At 40.6% G+C, this 20,296-nt stretch overlaps 1 protein-coding gene across 1 annotated transcript; it reads right to left on the bottom strand.

The window, feature by feature from the left end:
• Positions 1 to 195: 195 nt before the first annotated feature.
• On the bottom strand, positions 196 to 19,806 carry LOC114657677 (somatolactin-like). Its single transcript, XM_028809550.2, has 4 exons — positions 19,624 to 19,806; positions 14,456 to 14,569; positions 7,323 to 7,502; positions 196 to 393 (listed from the first exon to the last, which is right to left on the bottom strand). Exons 1-4 carry the CDS (start codon positions 19,804 to 19,806, stop codon positions 196 to 198), a joined length of 675 nt encoding a protein of 224 aa, XP_028665383.2.
• Positions 19,807 to 20,296: the final 490 nt, after the last annotated feature.

Raw genomic sequence — 20,296 nt, 5'->3', positions numbered from 1 at the left:
TCACATTGTTTTAAACCTTTAATCTATACCATCATTTCTCTAAAACAAGCATAATATATATATATATATATATATATATATATATATATATATATATATATATATATATATATATATATATATATATATGAAACAGAGACTCAAGCAGAAAGACATCTTAACAAGAATCATGCCAGGATGCCAAGTACGACAATCCTAATAAAGGAGGCAGCTAAGCTTGTGGTTCCGCCGGCACTTTAGCAGTTTCAGTATGGTCTCTATCTTGTGAGCATCTTTCTTGAAGCAGTTGAACAGCGTGTAGTCTCTCAGAGTGGATTCCAACACTTCCGGCTGCTTGTTGAAATGTGTCAGTGTCTGCTGAAGTTCTGTCATCAGGAATCCCTCCTGCAACATCTGTCAGATAAAAAAAGGGCTTGAAAACTGCATTTGGAAGCAGACTCGGTGCATTAGAAGCAACACAGGTAAAATGTCGTATGGTCTTGCCCAATCACTAAATTCAAATTCAAAAACATGGAGATCTCAGAAAAGCCCACCATTGAATATAAAAGGAGTACAAGCCACAAAAGTGGTAGCTTGACATTTTTTACAAATGTGTGTTAACATGAGAAGATTCTGACAGATTTCTCCAGGGTACAAAATTGAAACGGAATCTGTCTACTAGTCAAAATATTAAGTACTAAAAGTTGCTTACTCTGAATAACTGAATTTGCTTGTGAAAACAAAAGTGATCAGAATGCCTAGTTTTGGAAATTTTTCCCATTATTTCGAGTTTTGCTTTATGGAACACTCCTTGTGGTAATGTTGTGTAACTTTGGTCTTGAAGACTCAATACATTTGTTCTTTTTTAATTTGATTGATATTGTAGCACTGGTGTCATATGCCAAATGGATTCTTTGCTCTTTACATTGCTCTTTTTGGCAGTTCTTTGTAATTAAAAATATCACTCACTGTTGCGACTGTGATAGGCTTGCTGTTTTTATGGGTTCCCCAGCAGCTGGCTCTGAGCAGATCATTTACATGATGTAATGCCAACTTACACTGATGGTGACCCAGTGCTACCCAGTGCCCACAGCTATGGGCACCAGCCATATTCTAGAGTATCTAGTAATTCATTAACTGAGGATGGACTAGGGGAAATGAAGTGTGAAAGTGCATCTTTCTTTAAAACAACAACCAAAAATAAACAATAAGTAGTGTCATTTTGAGATGCATTACAAAAGTCTGCAATAAATAAATTTATAAATAGGGCACTGAGGCAAAACCAATTCAAAAGTTAGTAAACAGCCAAAACTTGTAGGTGAAATCAGAATCGGCCTTCTCAGACTTCATGCTCCAGTGTACCCCTGCTCTTACTCTAAAATCAGTCAACAGGCAAAAGGCACTAATGGACTCAGTCCTCCTGGCTCTCTCTCCCAGCTACCTCCTTCGGTACCCTCTGAGTTCACTAGAGCCTGCTCTTCTCACTGCACCTCTGCCAATTGCTACACTGAGCTTTCCCTCGAGCCTGACTAACTCTCTGTTGCACTCTGTCACTTGCTGCCACCTCCACTGGTCACCACAGTGAGCCTCTAGAGCCCTAGAGGCTTGATCAACATCCCTGGAATGGCATTCCTCTCTAGTTACCCAGAGATCAAACAAGACTGGTTCATTCTCTCTTTTGCACTGGTTACGCTCCACCGATTCTCTTATCTATCTTTTATTCCAACCATTGATTTTTTGACCTCCTTCTTCACTCAGGGATGAGACTTTCATACTGAATGTAGGTGCTACCCTCATTGACCCATAGATGACTGTGCTAATCTTTCTCTGCATGTGAATAACTCATTTGCCCATTTACCCATTGAGTGCTTTGTGACTGCTCATCTCTCCTGCACAAACCTTCACTTATAAATCTGAACTTCAGTATTTATAAACAAAAACTTACACTTGACTAATACGTCATGAATCTATGACACTCCACCATCCCTTGATTGATGCAACTAGTCAGTGCCGTTACACAGCCCTCCTTTCAAAGTACCGTCCCAAACAACCACTTCCAACTTCTCGAAGCGACATAGAAACTCTTCAAAATGGCAGGGCAGTCTTCATTTCTAGTTGCTATTGTGTGACTGGTGTCAAAAGATACATCAGCAGGGATCTTCAGCACTTTGTTGTCAAATATCACAGCAGGGATATTGAGCACTGTGTTGTCAGACAGCACAGCAGGTATGTTGAGTGTTGCATTGTATCTGGAAACATAATCACAAACAGAACTTTGTGTCTGGAGCTGCAGTTTCTTCATTCTCTCAGCTGTCTTCCTTCTCTGATGGTCCCAACTTCATTCCAGCTTTTAGACTCTCCCTCCACTGCCACTCTGTAGCATCTTTACAATCTGCTTCATCCTTTGCCTGCAGAGTCTTACCACCTGCTCTGCTTTACACTTCTTACCTGGGATCAGTGGCAACTCGATCTGCCACACTTTTCCCTATTTCCATGAGTCCGAAGCTCTGCTAATGACCAAGCAGCCGGGCCAATGCACTTTAGAAAATGCAGCAGTCTTTCAGCTGTCATACTTTTTATACTAAGGCTGCAAATGGCATTCTGCATCCCAGATCTCAGCCTTGAGACTCTCCAGCAACTCATCAGGTCTTCTTGTCCTCCCACTCCTGATACAAATGTAGCATAAGCACCAAATGTTGAATGGATTCTCTTCTCTTTATATCTCTCTTTTGGGTAGCTTCCTATTATTAAAGCTTTAGAACATTAGAAAGACTAGTAGATTTAGATGAGAACAGGCCATTCAGACCAGGAAAGATCACCAGTCCTATCCACTTGATTTTTCCAAAATAACATCAAGCCAAGTTTTGATGGTTCCTAAAGTCCAACTGTCTACCACACTACTTGGTAACTTATTCTATGTGTTTGTGGTTCCCTTTGTGAATGTCTAAGGTTCTCACTGGACATTCTCAAAGGATCGCTCACTGTTGCAGCAATAAATGGAATTCATATGTGACTTTGCAGGCTTGCGGTTTTTGTAGGATCTCCTGTAGGTGGCTCTGAAGCTGCTTAATGACATGATGTCATGGCAGCTCACATGGTGGTGGCTCATCCACAGGCTGATGCGGTGTGTCAGCGCTGTTACAATATTATATTGTATCATACGAATAAGACATAAATTAGACAAGGATAAAATCATTGCTGTTTACAGGATATGTATGTTTTTATCAATCTTAACATCCATCCCTACCCATTTCAGTGAGCCCTGGTATTAGAAAACCTAATTAGAAGGAGCCATACATACTTGTACACCTGAGCTCACTATACACCCACCTAATTCCAGTTTAAGGCATCAGTATGCATTTTCTCTTGTCTTCTTAAACAGGATTAACTTCCTAGAGGTACAAATAGGCTGACTGGCACTCTGAAAGTAACCTTAACTAATTTTGTAGGGCCTAGTGTCCAGTCAGTTCAGTCCAAATGGCACATTTAGCCTTGAATATTGACCAAATGAGCAGATTGGATAAAATGATTTTCATAATTTTAATGGCCAAGTACTAGCTCTAATTAACATGTGAATTTAAAGACGAAAGCAGCACTTCAACCTATTTAAAGATAATAATATTTAAAGACAGTGGGAAGACAAAAAAAAAGCCATGTGCTGCATATTGGGTGGGCATATGCAATTAAATGAAGTGCACGGAATCCAAATGAATCTCTTCTCATCACCAGATGAATATCCATCTGTCCAAGCCAATCTTTTTTTGGCATCGCTTCAGGAAGTCAGACATGAACAAAACTGCTTTCTGCTCCCCCTTGTCTCACTGCATTACAATGTGATACTCATTGGCCTCTCCATGAATCGCCACCTTATCATGGTGGAGGGCTTTGTGTATCCCAATGATCCTGGGAGCATTGTTGTTCGGAGCAGTTACTCCTGGGAGGGTAACCCAAAGCAAACTGGTCCTAGGTGAGACGTCAGACTAAGTGCTGTTCACAAATTCCTAATGAGAAGAATTATCAAGGACCGAGTAACCTTGCCTAGACAAGTGATACTGGGGCTCTTCCATGGAGCCAGGTCTGGGGAAAAAGGTTATCGGTGAGCACCAGATTGTTGAACTTTTACCTGTGAGGCCAAACTTCAAACGCCAAAACAGACTCTAGGGACATGAAATGTGACCTTTCTTGGGGGAATGGAACCTAAGCTGGTGTGGGATCAAGAGTGGTACCATCTAAATATAGTCAGGCTCACCTTAACACACAGCACATGGGCTCTGGAATCAAATTCCTTGGAGAAGGGTTGGACTCTATTACACTCTGAAGTTGCTTAGGGGGACAGGCGGTATTTGGAATGAACAGACATTCAGGAGGACCTCAAAGTAGAGTCACTGCTCCTCTTCATCGAAGGAGCCAGTGGAGATGGTTATGGTATCTAATCAGGATGCCTCCTGAACACCCTGATGGGGAGTTTCAGGTGAATGCAACCAGGAGGAGACCTTGGAGAAGACCTAGAACACACTGCAGAGAGATTACAGTGCATCCAGAAAGTATTCACAGCGCATCACTTTTTCCACATTTTATTATATTACAGCCTTATTCCAAAATGGATTAAATTTTTTTTTTTCCTCAGAATTCTACACACAACACCTCATAATGACAACGTGAAAAAAGTTTACGTGAGATTTTTGCAAATTCATTAAAATGAATAAATTGAGAAAGCACATGTACATAAGTATTCACAGCCTTTGCCATGAAGCTCAAAATTGAGCTCAGGTGCATCCTGTTTCCCCTGATCATCCTTGAGATGTTTCTGCAGCTTAATTGGAGTCCACCTGTGGTAAATTCAGTTGATTGGACATGATTTGGAAAGGCACACACACCTATATAAGGTCTCACAGTTGACAGTTCATGTCAGAGCACAAACCAAGCATGAAGTCAAAGGAATTTTCTGTAGACCTCCGAGACAGGATTGTCTTGAGGCACAAATCTGGGGAAGGTTACAAAACAATTTCTGCTGCTTTGAAGGTCCCAATGAGCACAGTGGCCTCCATCATCCATAAGTGGAAGAAGTTCGAAACCACCAGGACTCTTCCTAGAGCTGGCTGGCCATCTAAACTGAGCGATCGGGGGAGAAGGGCCTTAGTCAGGGAGGTGACCAAGAACCCAATGGTCACTCTGTCAGAGCTCCAGAGGTCCTCTGTGGACAGAGGAGAACCTTCCAGAAGGACAACCATCTCTGCAGCAATCCACCAATCAGGCCTGTATGGTAGAGTGGCCAGACGGAAGCCACTCCTTAGTAAAAGGCTCATGGCAGCCCGCCTGGAGTTTGCCAAAAGGCACCTGAAGGACTCTCAGACCATGAGAAAGAAAATTCTCTGGTCTGATGAGACAAAGATTGAACTCTTTGGTGTGAATACCAGGAGTCGCGTTTGGAGGAAACCAGGCACCGCTCATCACCAGACCAATACCATCCCTACAGTGAAGCATGGTGGTGGCAGCATCATGCTGTGGGAATGCTTTTCAGCAGCAGGAACTGGGAGACTAGTCAGGATAAAGGGAAAGATGACTGCAGCAATGTACAGAGACATCCTGGATGAAAACCTGCTCCAGAGTGCTCTTGACATCAGACTGGGGCGACGGTTCATCTTTCAGCAGGACAATGATCCTAAGCACACAGCCAAGATATCAAAGGAGTGGCTTCAGGACAACTCTGAATATCCTTGAGTGGCCCAGCCAGAGCCCAGACTTGAATCCGATTGAACATCTCTGGAGAGATCTTAAAATGGCTGTGCACCGATGCTTCCCATCCAACCTGATGCAAAGAGGAATGGGCGAAACTGGCCAAGGATAGGTGTACAAAGCTTGTGGCATCATATTCAAAAAGACTTGAGGCTGTAATTGCTGCCAAAGGTGCATCGACAAAGTATTGAGCAAAGGCTGTGAATACTTATGTACATGTGATTTCTCAGTTTTTTTATTTTTAATAAAATTGCAAAAATCTCAAGTAAATTTTTTTCACGTTGTCATTACGTGGTGTTGTGTGTAGAATTCTGAGGAAAAAAATGAATTTAATCCACTTTGGAATAAGTCTGTAACATAACAAAATGTGGAAAAAGTGATGCGCTGTGAATACTTTCCAGATGCACTGTATATCCCCTACCCTGAGGAGTTGGAGAAGGTGGCATGAAAAGGGATGTTGAGCATCTTTGCTTAGGCTGCTGCCCCTGTGACATGGACCAGATAAGCATTAAAAAATGGATAGATATTGTCACACATGTGAACTTGGGAGTCAACTAACTGAAGGGACCAGAAAACGCCAATCCCACACCAGGCCGGGGGAGTGGCGGGTTGCACTAAACCTCTCTATTTTCTCTCAGCAGACCAAATATGAGAAATCCTTCCTGTCCCGGCCCCGAGAACATCATTTCCTGGGAACAGACTATAAAAACCCATCATCCTTCATATCTAATCCGTTCTACTTTGGACTTGAACCTGTACAAATTGTAGTCAAATAAAAGCCTTTTGCAGCTAGGGAAACTATAGAGGTGGCTGCCCCAAACCTTTGTTGTGTGTCCAGTCGTTTATTTCACATTATATTCATGAATACCTATTGGCATCAGCCACAGAGCAGTTTGACTGAGAAAGATAGAATTGGAAGTTATTGTTTTCATTAGTAATAAAGATCTTGTTTACCAAAAATACAGTTGGTCAAACATATAAACTCAATTAATTGTACAGATCCTTAAACTTGCACTTGTTTGCATCAGAGGTGAGATGTAAACATTAGTGTCAGACCCCATTTCTTGTCTGCTAACAATGATCCTTAAAAGAGTACATAGTCCAACATAAGTGAGATATTACTTTAAATTACAAAACAATTCTCATCAATTTTATTGTAAACTGGCACAATCCGTTTCTTTGTAGAAATTTCTATCCAACTGGGCTTCTTCATATGTAAAGCAGGTGGTGAAACTGAAGCTGTTAAGATTTAGCTTTGAGACTTTGGATGCCAGAATGACGTAACAGCAAACTGTTTTGCCAGGAGTTGGCAAGTCTATCAACTCAGATATTGACATCAGTATATATTGGCTGTGGGAGATTTATTTTTTTGAGTTTAAAGATATCAGGAAAAAGTTTTTTTCAAGTTGGATATTTAGCCCCTGCAGGAATAATTACTATTTATTTTTAAACAGCGGATATTGATTCTGTGCAATGTTCTGTGCAGACCCCCAGAGAGAGAATAGATTTGTGTATTATTATGCTTTGTTATTGTGATCCTGATCGCTCAACACTACTGCTATTATGACCTGAATTCAAGTCTTTAGAAAATGAAGTAGAGAAAATACCTTTTTAATGAGCAGACCTATGCCTTGCTCCAGGCTGGGCAGCTTATCTGACACCCACTTGGTTTTGTTGAGCAGGGCATCAGGGACATCATCGTAGCGATTGAGAGTTTCTTGCAAGTAGGTAAGTGGTTCTATCCATGTCTGGACTAGCATTAACACAGAATGGAGCAGCCATTTGTCCTATAGAAAGCCAACAAGAAGGAAAACTCAATTATTAAAATCAAATTTGATTTCATATATATTGCATGTTTTACTTAACTTGGCAGTGACATTCATGTCTCTGGTGACTCTTCCTATGAAGTCAGTAGACGGATTGGGAGAGCATGGGAGTCATGAGGTCACTGAAAAGGGGTGTGTGGCGCTCCCGATATCTATGCAGAAGGACAAAGGTCCAAGTCTTTAGAGTCCTGGTGCTTCCTGTCTTTCTATATGGATGCGAGACATGGACGCTATCCAGTGACCTGACACAAAGACTGGACTCCTTTGGTACTGTGTCTCTTCAGAGCATCCTTGGGTACTGCTGGTTTGACTTTGTGTCGAATGAGTGGTTGCTCATGGAGTCCCGAATCAGGCACATTACCTGCATTGTGAGGGAGCCTCAGTTACAGCACCACGGCCATGTGGTGCGATTCCCCGAGGGTGAGAACCCGAATGGCTGGACCAGGCCAAGGGGACACCCACGTAACACCTGGCTGCGGCAGATAGAGGGTCATTTCCGGAGGGTGGGACTGGAACGTGTGTCTGCCTGGGGGGTTGCCAACCAGGATCATGAGATGTTTCATCATATAGTGGGAGCAGCATCACGCTATACCACTGCATGCTCCCCAACCTGACATGACCTGACCTGATGTTTTACAGTTGGATACAAACTTAAACCCAGTGATTCCATGGTAAACCTCCTCATCCTGGGAAATTTGAAAAGAAGGATAGATGGGCCTATCACAAATTACAAAGCAGACAAACATTCAATACAATGCAAAAAAAAGACTGAAATGTAATTTCTTTACATTATACACTACAAAATAATTTGCAGTGTGAGCTCCATGCTCGCATGCCAGAATTTAATAATTTGCACATTCTTTATTCAATGAAACCACTGCTTTCTATCCAGATGGCTGGCTTGGAGAACATTGTGCTGCACCTCTCTAAAGGAGCAGCTATATTAATGAAGCAAATCTTCATAATGAAAACCAGCAATGTGAACTCTCTGGGACATTCTCCTTCAATGTATCCTTGGCCCATCTCATATTTTACATAAAATGGGTCATATTTTTCAGTTGCAAGTGACAAATAACATGAGAACAGTTTTAACAATTACACAGTTACAGAAAGTCAATAATAAAGTGCTGGTGGCAAAACATAATAATAATGATCATAGCTTTTTAATTAATACAACTGAAAGAAGTTTTCATAGCTACTCCCTCTCTGTGTAACTAGAGTACTGATGGCCATGCATAATTTAAAACTTTGACCCTTAGGGCCAATCAGAAGCAATATTTCTGGCTTAAGAGAATGCTATGAATACAATACATACAGGCAGCACAGGAAAGACATAAGTAACACATATGAACAGAGACAGCTTGGAGTAGAAACAAGTCAGCACCAAAAATACCTGGTGTCTTTAGCGTTTTATTGTGGAGCTCACATTGCTCTCTTTCCCCTGAGTTTCACAGCTCATAAAATCACACACTTATATGGAAAATTCAATATGCTCAGACAGATTTATTATTGCCGAATGACTTACTTCCATGCAAGAGTGTTTCTAGGTGCATCCTGGGGGCTGATGGGCAAAGGCTTATTGAAAAGCAAGACCATTCAATTATACCCCAACCTGCCATCTTCAAATGGTTGCTACTGTGGAGGTGTTGAGGGGGCTAGAGAGACTGTGTGAAATGTAGATACATGTGGCGAGCAATTGGCCAGGTTTACTTTTAATACACTTTATCTTAAGCTTTCCTTCTGCACAACTAATGAAGCAACAAAATATACAATAAGGCCTATATTTGTATGGCCCTTTGGGGTCATTGACAATATTTGATGAAATAAAATCTTAACACGGCTTGCTACAACTCTTATTATCATCATTTCAATGGGAAAGAGCACACATTTTTGGACATTAAATAAGCCACCAAAGACTCATTAAGATGAGGTAGCCAGTTAGGTGACCTTTATTGGCCAGCACTGAAGATTTTGTTCTTTTTCTTTATTTAAAACATTTTATCTATCCATTTATTGTACTCACTTTGCATCAGGAACCCTAAGCATACCCTGGTACCATTAAATTCAAAGCAGTTGCCAACTAGGGAGCCAGACCGAGACTCATGTTTACACACAGTCACACATGACTAATTCAATGTCACCGTTTAACTTAACTTGGCCGGAAAACTGGAGTGGCACAAGAGAAAAACTAGGAGTCTGCGATCCCCACTTGTATCCGTACCAAATACTAAATAACCACAGGACTAATTTTCATGCATCTTAAAATTATTGTGTTTGTTTAATTAATACTGTATGTGATTCTTCATTTAGAAGGTGGGAAGCAAAAAGCATTCATAAGTTAGTAAAGCTAAGACCCTAAATAATAATTTACTTATTGTAATTATCTACACATGCTGTATATATATGCATATCTATCTGCAGTATCTACTATATATGGATGTATATTGTGGTGGAAAATCCTTGGGTACCGTTGGTTTGACTTTGTGTTGAATGAGAGGTTGCTCATGGAGTCCCGAATGATGCACATTACCTGCATTGTGAGGGAGCGTCAGTTACGGCACTATGGCCATGTGGCGCGATTCCCCGAGGGTGATCCAGCTCATAGGATCCTCATTGTTGGGGACCCAAGTGGCTGGACCAGGCCAAGGGGTCACCCACGTAACAACTGGCTGAGGCAGATACAGGGTCATTTCCAGAGGGCAGGATTGGACCACGTGTATGCCTGGGGGGTTGCCAACCGGGATCCAGATATGTTTCTTCGTGTGATGGGTGCAGCAACGCACTGTACCAGTGCATGCTCCCCAACTTGACTTGACTTGACTTGACTTGTGATGGATGGCTGTGGCCCTTACCCAGTTGCAACGCCTTGTTCATGGAAGAGAACAGATACAAGGCATCATCTCCCCCAGAGCACTAGATGACAGCCTCCAAGATTGCAACAGTGCCTCGGATTCCCACAGGGCAACAGGAGCTGGGGCTGCAGAGCCCTACAACATTGGGCTTCCACCTCATCCAGAAGTATTTCTTGTTCATGCTAATGGGCCGCTGGAAATACACCTGGGTGTGGCATTAAAGAAGCCTGCTGCCACTGCTCCAGAAGCCAGAGTTGGGAGGAAGATGACATTGCTTGTTGGGAGGCGTGGAGGCGAAAAGAAAGAGAGAAGCTGGAGGAGGAAGGCAAAAGAGTGCTGTGTGTTGCACTTATCAGGAGTCATTTGTGTTTTGTACTGTGCTGCACTGGTGGGAAATGAGGGAAGTGTTTCCCATGACCACTTCTGCTGAACTTGTGTTCTGCACCTGTCTGTGTGGGGTTTGGGTGGTTGGAGTGCCCCTGCAGGCCACAATATATATATATATATATATATATATATATATATATATACAGTAATCCCTCCTCCATCGCGGGGGTTGCGTTCCAGAGCCACCCGCGAAATAAGAAAATCCGCGAAGTAGAAACCATATGTTTATATGGTTATTTTTATATTGTCATGCTTGGGTCACAGATTTGCGCAGAAACACAGGAGGTTGTAGAGAGACAGGAACGTTATTCAAACACTGCAAACAAACATTTGTCTCTTTTTCAAAAGTTTAAACTGTGCTCCATGACAAGACAGAGATGACAGTTCCGTCTCACAATTAAAAGAATGCAAACATATCTTCCTTTTCAAAGGAGTGCGTGTCAGGAGCACAGAATGTCACATAGATAGAGAAAACAATCTCTGGCAAACAAATCAATAGGGCTGTTTGGCTTAAGTATGCGAAGCACCGCGGCACAAAGCTGGTGAAGGCGGCAGCTCACACCCCCTCCGTCAGGAGCAGACAAAGAGAGAGAGAGAGAGACAGAGTTTGTTTTTCAAGCAAAAATCAATACGTGCCCTTCAAGCTTTTAAGTATGCGAAGCACCGTGCAGCTGCACAAAAGATAGCAACGTGAAGATAATCTTTCAGCATTTTTAGACGAGTGTCCGTATCGTCTAGGTGTGCTAACAGCCCCCCTGCTCAATCCCCCTACGTCAGGATCACAGAAAGTCAGCGCAAGAGAAAGAGAAAAGTAAGCTGGGTAGCTTCTCAGCCATCTGCCAATAGCGTCCCTTGTATGAAATCAACTGGGCAAACCAACTGAGGAAGCATGTACCAGAAATTAAAAGACCCATTGTCCGCAGAAACCCGCGAAGCAGCGAAAAATCTGCGATATATATTTAAATATGCTTACATATAAAATCCGCGATGGAGTGAAGCCACGAAAGGCGAAGCGCGATATAGCGAGGGATTACTGTATATATATGTATATATATATATATATATATATATATATATATATATATATATATACACTTATATATACATATATATGTGTGTGTGTGTAAAATGCACAGGGTTTCGTTTTGCCGATGTGCTCGCATCATTTGTGCATTAGCGGTGAAGCGACTGTCTTTTTTTGGAGGTTTCATTTTGCCAACGTGCTCCCCTCACTTCTGTATTAGCGGCAGGAGAAAAAGTAAAAGGGATACCGTTTTGTCGATGTGCTCACCACGGTTCCATAATAGCTGATAAGTGAGTGACTCTCTCTTCTGATGTTTCATTTTGCTGATGTGCTGGCTTCACTTGTTTATCCTCGGAGGTGGAGGACATGTCCACACCAATACCTCCCCTGGAACACGAGAGGGCAACCCCCATGGAAGTTCAACCCTGTCGGGACCCATGGCCTGGGCAGTCCGGGAGTCCTGGAGTGAAGCACTTCCGCCACACTCTGGAGTACTACCGGAAGAGGATCAGAGTGCACCTGGAGCACTTCCAGGTGCACTATAAAGAAGGCCACCTCACTGCATTCGACGAGCCAGAGTCGGGTGGAAGGTGGACAAAGCTTGCTGGGAGGAGTGGAGGTGTTAAAAAAAGAGAAAGAGAGAGAGACAGAGAGAGAAAAAGAAAGAAGAGAAAGAAAGAACAAGATGGAAGGGACTGAACTTATTTGTTAGTGAAGGGCAAAGTATGCTGCTTTTTCACTTGTGTGATCTGCCTGTTTGTGTGATCTTCCTGTTCAGGGAGCAGTATGGCCCCGTTATTTTCCACAATATATACATTTATATGGATTTATATGAATATACTGTATATAGTGAAGTATGGGATGGAATACGCTAAACCTTCACTTTTTACACAGGGTTTAGTTGCAAAGAAAACACACTTTGTTAAAAGTAGCAATCAGAGAGATATGGGATTAGCTGCCTTAATTCACAACTACAGTAAGAAATGTCATTAAAAGTGTCTCTCTCATTAGTGCCTTAGCTTTCCCCAACTACAGGACTTCTAACTTTCTGCTCAGTCTCAAAAGTGGCACCTATGTCCATCTCTAGCGGGTCAACTCTGAGAAGCTATTTTTTGAATTTTATTAAGCCTGAGAAGACTGTAAAAGAGTTGCTTTTAATGAAGATTATTTTTTTTTTCTGCTTTAATTTGTTGCTGGCACACTCTGCTTCTATGTCTTCAGTAATAAAGTGTGCTCTTAAAAAGAACTATTTATTAATTTAATTTATGCAACTCAGAATTCATCATACAACAATATGTACATCCTTCCCATATTGTAAACAGGGCCCTCAGTCAAGCCAGGAGTAGACTTTGTTTCACCTACTCCAAGAGGAACCCCAAAAAAAATATCTGCTCTAAGAGGAACCCAGTTTGAAAGTGTAATGAGACCACTGATTGAAGAGGTCCCTTTATACAACAGTATTTAAAAGATATTAATCATGCTCTCCAGTTGTTTGTCAGTGTTAGGTTTCACAGTCTTGACTACTTTATTTTTACCATGGACATCACCTCTCTACACACAATCTTTGCTCATGATGAAGGTCTCAATGCCCTCAGTCAAGCATTCAACAGACGTCCAGTCCAGGGTCCTGCCACAAACACCCTCATCAGACTAGCAGACGGGTTTATCCTCAGTGCTTTCTCTTTTGATAATAACTTTTTCCACCAAGACAATGGAGCTGCAAAGGGTACAAGATTGGAACCTAGACACATCAACATCTTTGTCAGCTGAATGGAAAAGTTTTTTTCTTTCCACATAGGCTTTATACCGGACCTGTACAAAAGATATATCAATGATTGTGTTGGTGCTGCCTCTTGGTCTAGAAGCCAGGAATCCATTTTAATGATTGTAAAACTTTCCATGCATCTCTCATGTTTGCAGTCGATATTTTTATTACAGCTCTATCATTTTCAGTCTTTCTATCAGTTTTACAGAACTTAAAACCTTGTCCATTACAAGCCAACTGACTCACACAGTTAGCGTCTTCCATCTCTGGCATACTAAAAACTCTCTGTCACTTTCACAGTTCCTTAGACGTCGCCACCTCAGCAGTAACAAAGCACTTGGTTTACTAGTCAATCTACATCACTGTCCTCACCTATGATCATTAGCTGTGGGTAATGACTGAAAGAATGAGATTGCGGGTAAGCGGCATGAAATTAGGTTTCTTTGCAGTGTGACTGGGCTGACACTCTGTGATAGGGTGAGAAGCTCAGCGATTCTGGAGAGCCTCAGTTTAGAGCTTCTGCAACTCCAGAGCGAGAAGAGCCAGTTGAGGTGGTCTGGGCATGTCATAAAAATGCCCCCCTGGAGCTGCTCCTGGCAACTCCCATTGAGCAGACACCTGGCGGTAGACCCAGGACCTTGTGGAGGGATTCTATCTCTTGGCTGGTTTGGGAACACCTGGGAATTCACCTTGAAGAGCTGAATTCTGTAGCTGGGGACAGGGAGGAATAGGCTGACCTGCTTGGCTTGCTGCCACCACAACCCTCACCAGGAAACGCTGATGAGAAGATGAGATGAGAGATGGGAATGGATAAAAAATTAGTTATAAACACAACATAATATTATTCAAGTTAGTTTATGTATCTTCATAAACAACTAATACTTACTGAAATTTGCTGTATTTCACTTTTGGAGCCTGGGACAGGAATGGCTTTAGTGATGCAGATGTTAACTCCCCTGGTTGTCTTAGGCTGGAGGGGAAAAGGGACAAGCATCTCCTCCTGTAAAAAAAAAAAAAATGAAGATACAGAGTAAGAAACATTTTGCTGATTTAAAGTGACGGATACCGGAAACCAGAGGTGTCTTGGAGAAAACTGGCCTAAGGCAAATGTGGCAGAAATTCTTCAAAGCACTTGTTTGAAAAAACAGAAGAATATGCACTGGAGTTTTTTGGCTTGAATTTTTCTAATTAGTATGCATAATGGCTTGCATCAGTGTAGGTGTCTCAGAATTTAAACAGAAATTATTAATAATTATAACAGTGACTGCTACAAGACTGCTCAGTGCATAGGTGCATGGCCTTCACGAAAACAATTGAATGTTTTAACTCTTTTAATTAATCAGGTCTGTTGTTTGCTGGTGAAGTCAGGAACGGTGTCTGCCGTACAGTACATGTTACAGACAGGGAAGCCTTAGGCAAGACTAAGAAAAAAAGAAGAAGGAGAAAAAAAGTAAACTCACTAAAACCCAGCTTCTCCAAATTTCTGCCGCTTCCACTGGAGGTCTACGACCTCCCCACCATCAAGCTTGCACATCTAATCAAAACAGCGATTGCTTTTTTTATAACTGAACATTTTTTTCCCCTCAAGCTCTTTAATCCTCTTCTGTGAAGATGTTCCTGTGCCGTGCAAACCTTTTCATTTTTGCAGGCTAATTAATTTTATCGCAGCTTTTCACTTTGTTGGATCAGATGTCTCATGCAAAATTAGTTTCAGTGTGGCGACAGCATGACATGGAAATTAAATTTAACAGGATAACTATAAAAAGCTAACTTTTCAACAATTGTGTGTTACCAAAAGTAATAATAACACTGTACCATCCATTTACTGAACCCAAGTTGGGTAGTAAAATCATGACAAAAATAAAATTGATCCAAATTTAATGTGAATTAATAATAATAATAAAAAAAAAATAACACAAAGTAGAAAGACATAATATACGAGTATAACCAAAAAGGGATATAAGTAAAAAGTGCATTTTTGTTTTCATCAGGAAAAATTATGTTGAATGCTTACTAACAGAAAAGTAAGGATTTAATTAATGTTATAATCGAGCAAGCTAATCAAGTATAAGTCTTTTGTGATAAGATAAAAAGGTATTTATTAAGTCCTAGTTGTTTTGAATATTTACAGTAGTTATGATCTTTATTACTCCGAAATAAATAAACAGACAGTAAATACAGCCTTGAAAAGTGGCACTTAGATTAGTGGTGCTGCCTGACTGCCACAAGGAGCAGTGCTGGAATGCCAGCCTTGTCACAGTCTGTCTGCAGTTTGCATGTTCTGCACATGTGCAGCATTTCTCCAGGGACTCCAGCTTTCTTCCCAGATCCCAGACAAGTATTTTAGGTTGACCAGTGTTATTACCCCTGGACTTGATTGTGGGTGTGAAATTAAATGTGCCCTGTGATGCACTAGGATTTAATTTACATCACAGTTATTTCCTGTCTTGCACTCAATGCTACTTAAATAGCCTTCAACTTGTCTAATCCTGTTTTGGAATAATCAAGTTCAGAAAATGAGGTATCAGATCAGAATCGCATAAAGCATGCAGATTCTAGAGTCGTATATTGCAGAGGTGTCAGGTAATTCCACAGAGTTAGTCAAGGTAGCGGATGTGGTTCCGAAATAGTGGAGGTGTTACTTTTGAAAAACTATCACTTCTTCCACTGTTTATTGCTGTAGTCCTGCCGTCCAGCCGTCTGAAGTGTTTTTCTGTTTTTTCTGTCCTCCCTGGCCATCAGACCTTACTTTTATTCTAGGTTAATTAGTATTGCATAATTTTATTTTTTATATTTTGTCTTTTTTGTCTTTCTCCATCCTGGGTGTTAAAGTCCTGCCCTGGAGTGCCGCAGTGGCTGCAGGTTTTCATTCTAACCATCTTCTTCATTAGTGACTAGTTGTTGTTGCTAACTAACTTGTTTTGCCTTAGATTTAATTGACTTGACTCAGGCCCCTTGTTTGTCTCTTTTTCCTTAATTAGCAGCCAAATAATAATGAGACACAAAACAAGCCACCATATGACCAGCTTGCCTGTGCCCATCACACAATATCTGAAAATAAAGAAAGGTGAAGGTCTCTGTAAGGTTGATCTCTCAGGTCATCAAAACATTTTGATGGTGTTCTTAGAAAAAACAGAAAAATCAACAGTTTTGGAAATATCTGCTGTGGCAGAATGAGAGCAGCAACAAGCCATGGAATTAAATAGTGGGTTTAATTAACGGCAAGAATCAGCTTCTCATTAAGACATTGGTTTCGGAGTTTGAAATCCCAATTTAGCTGGTCATCTGTTGGCTCTTTTCACATCTCATTTCTGTTTGGCTGCCATTTAATGAAGAAAGGAATAAATTCAGAGGACTGAATCCTTAAAAATGGGGCTATTAAAATGAAGGGAAAAGAATTAATTAGTAGTGAAAACTGGTCACTTATTAGTAAAAAGGTTAGAATGAAAACCTGCAACCACTGTAGACCCCCAGGAACAGAGTTCGACACCTCTGAGCTACATCATTTGTATGAAAATGTGCTATATAAATAAATATTGTTGTTTTTGTAGTGTGATTACTACTGACTATTGACTAACTATTGTGAGCTGTGAACATTGCAAGCAGCAGCCAAGGTGATTTAATGCAGATTAATGTTTCTGTGCTAAGATTCACATCAGTGCTCACTGTTATATAACACATTCACTAGTATAAAGTTCATTTTACATGAATACATGCTATAGTGCATAATGCAAGGTGTAACGTGAACAATGCACACCAAGCAGTGGTTTGCTAGTATGTATAATATACATCTGCAGTATCTGATTGACTTGGAGGTACTGGGTATACAATAATAATAACAATGACAACTACAATAATAATAATAGTAATAATAATACATTTTATTTATATAGTGCCTTTCCCATGCTCAAGGTGCTTATTTAAACAGCAGGGTATATGTAACATTGGGTACAAATATTTATGCAAAGAGCACTAAATACAGGAGATACAAAGCATTAAAAAGAACAAAAGACAATACACCAGAGTAAACTACTAAATTGAATACTAGAAGAACAGCCTGAACAAATCACATAATTTGTGATATGACACACACACACACACACAGACAGAGAGGTAAACTGACTAAACGTACTAAAGCAGTAAAACACTGGCATAAAGGAATTGATTTTTCTTTTATTTATTTTTACCTCACAAGCAACATTTGGATTCGGATCAACAACACACTGATGTATATGTAGAATTTGACTAATACAGACGTAACGGACATGCTTATCTAAACGGTAAAGCTGGCACATAAAGACAGAAATGTGGAAGCACAAACTGGCATTATGGTCTCTTTCCTGCACTTTGCATTGATTCTTGTTTGAGGTGTCTTCTCTGTCAAGTATGTTGGTTCTTTTCTGTTTGCCGACATACATTTTACATTCATTTTCTTCATCTGTTCAGTTTGGGGGATTGAGACTACCCTGTCAATAACCGGTGTAAAGCAGCAAGCAATTATTTAACAAGAGTGAAAACAGGATTCCTGTCTATGGAAGCATATTCCCACCCCTCAAAAAAAAAAATTATTGCATTATTTTGCAAAGGAATTGTGTTATTTCACAAATGTATTGCATTAGATTTTACCTGCTGCTGCCGTTAATACTGTGCACACGCAAGCTTGAATCGTCTAGTGGCAGCTTTTCTAGGAATTGGTTAACTCTGCTTGTAGCTTGGAAACAAGTGACAAGAACTGAACAAGACTTACATATTTATGCAGGTAAGGTATACATTTAGTATGTGTAGATATACATTTAGTTTAAATAAGGTTAAAGTTTAGAACAGACGTTTTAACATAGGCTGAATGGTTGTGCAGAACTAAAGCCGGCCTCACAGTGACAAGGTCTGTTTTTGGATTGATTGGTCTCATTGAATGTGACTGTGTATGATTACCTGTATCAAAACTGAATACTGGAAATGTGTCTATAATACTTAACAAAATCTGCATAGTTCCTCACGTGTTGTGCAGGAAATAACATCCATTCCCTGTTTTCATCCCCAACCCAAGCTCAAGATTCAAGGCATGAAAACTGGCAGTTTGCACCTTGATCACACTGTTTCAAAATGTCTGTAGTAAACAACTGAATTAAAACTAAACTGGCACTTTATTTATTGGTTTCTATTACTGGATTGCACACAGCACGCTCGTTTTTGATTGGCTGTGCAATTGGGCCCAGCAGAGGACAGGCATAACATCCACCACTTTTGCTTCTTTGCTTATAGTCAGTGTTGTTAATCGCTGGCTCCCTGTGATCCCAATCTGGATGGATTAAATTAACTCCTCAGCACATTTAGGATTAAATGTATGTCTTTTCAGTTCTTATCATTTGATTGCACACTATGCACATGCATAACCTCTTTGTCGCTATCATTCACTAGATGACTGGAGCATGCACGTGTATGTTACCAAATGTAGTGGGCAATATCTTTGCAAAATAATGCAAAAAAATTGTGAAATCATGCAATTTTTTTTACAAAATATTGTAATAGTTATCTGCGGTGGGTTGGCACCCTGCCCAGGATTGTTTCGTGCCCTGTGTTGGCTGGGATTGGCTCCAGCAGACCCCCGTGACCCTGTGTTCGGATTCAGCGGGTTGGAAAATGGATGGATGGATGGATGTAATAGTTATTGTGAAATAATGTGATACTTTTGCGACATGATGTAATCATTCTTTTTGAGTGGCAGGAATAAGCTTCCGTACTTATCAGTTACTTTCCCACACCTTATAAAATTCAAGTTAATGTAATAAAAAGAAAACTATGAATGGATAAGAGTGTCCTCATTTTGTTCAAAAGAAAAGTCCCTGTGGATGCTGGAAGAGCAGTGTCCTTCCTTCATAGAGGTTTAAGCATCTCTGTCACCTCCTACTTGCATCACATGTGTAAGTGGTTTGAAACAAAATATCTCTCACCCTTACTTCTGAACCTAGAATATCAGACACTAAAAAACAGGCTGGACTAGAACTGCACACACATCTGCAAAAAGATTTGTTGATGAGGGGGCAGACTACTCACGAAGAGGGAGCAGCATTCCTCAGAGACACGCGAAATGAGCTCAACATGCTGGATGACCCGGTCAAACAGTTTGTCCAGAGGGATGGAAATGCAGCGATTAGAGCTGCCTTGTTCATCTTTGCATTCCAAGGGATATCCTAATGTTCCCCAAGTCTGTGACAATACAAAGAACCATGTGGACATCTGGAAAACTGAAAGCAAAGTCTGAGTTAAAAACTGTAAGTCCCCTGGAAATATTTATACAGTTTTCAAACACGCTTTCTGCAGTAGAGTTTAAGACGCACTTGTATCCATGCCTTGTTCCTGTTTTCTTTCACTAATAGACAAATGTTTATAGCTAAACAAGAAGGGCTAATCATCCACAAAACCCAGGAGTCAAATACAATCTCAAATTAAGGTAAATTAGCCCACATAGACACAATGTCTGTGTTTTTATTAATGACAGGGAAAGCTGGGACTATCCTGAAGAAAGATCTGAAATTAGCACTTTTCAAGCCTGGAGAATTGAAAGATACACTCTACTAAAAAGAGAGAATGTAGAAACATTAGTGGGAATCCTATGAGAAAGAAAAGGAGTATGGAAATAAAAATGAAATGAATAGAAATGCATTAAAAAACATGGTAACAGATTATGCAGTATATATATATATATATATATATATATATATATATA

The sequence above is a fragment of the Erpetoichthys calabaricus genome, chromosome 9 (assembly GCF_900747795.2).
Source record: "Erpetoichthys calabaricus chromosome 9, fErpCal1.3, whole genome shotgun sequence".
NCBI classification, from domain to species: domain Eukaryota; kingdom Metazoa; phylum Chordata; class Cladistia; order Polypteriformes; family Polypteridae; genus Erpetoichthys; species Erpetoichthys calabaricus.
This window is presented reverse-complemented; position numbering and strand designations above follow the sequence as displayed.

Bases quoted from the DNA above. Each gene is read 5' to 3' on its own strand.
- LOC114657677 (XM_028809550.2), bottom strand. From the start codon at position 19,806: ATGTCCACATGGTTCTTTGTATTGTCACAGACTTGGGGAACATTAGGA. The intron at 14,570-19,623 runs GTGAGTAGTCTG...TTTTTTTTACAG, and splicing joins AGGAATGCTGCTCCCTCTTC to GAGGAGATGCTTGTCCCTTT. The intron at 7,503-14,455 runs GTAAGTATTAGT...GGCTTTCTATAG, and splicing joins GTGAAATACAGCAAATTTCA to GACAAATGGCTGCTCCATTC.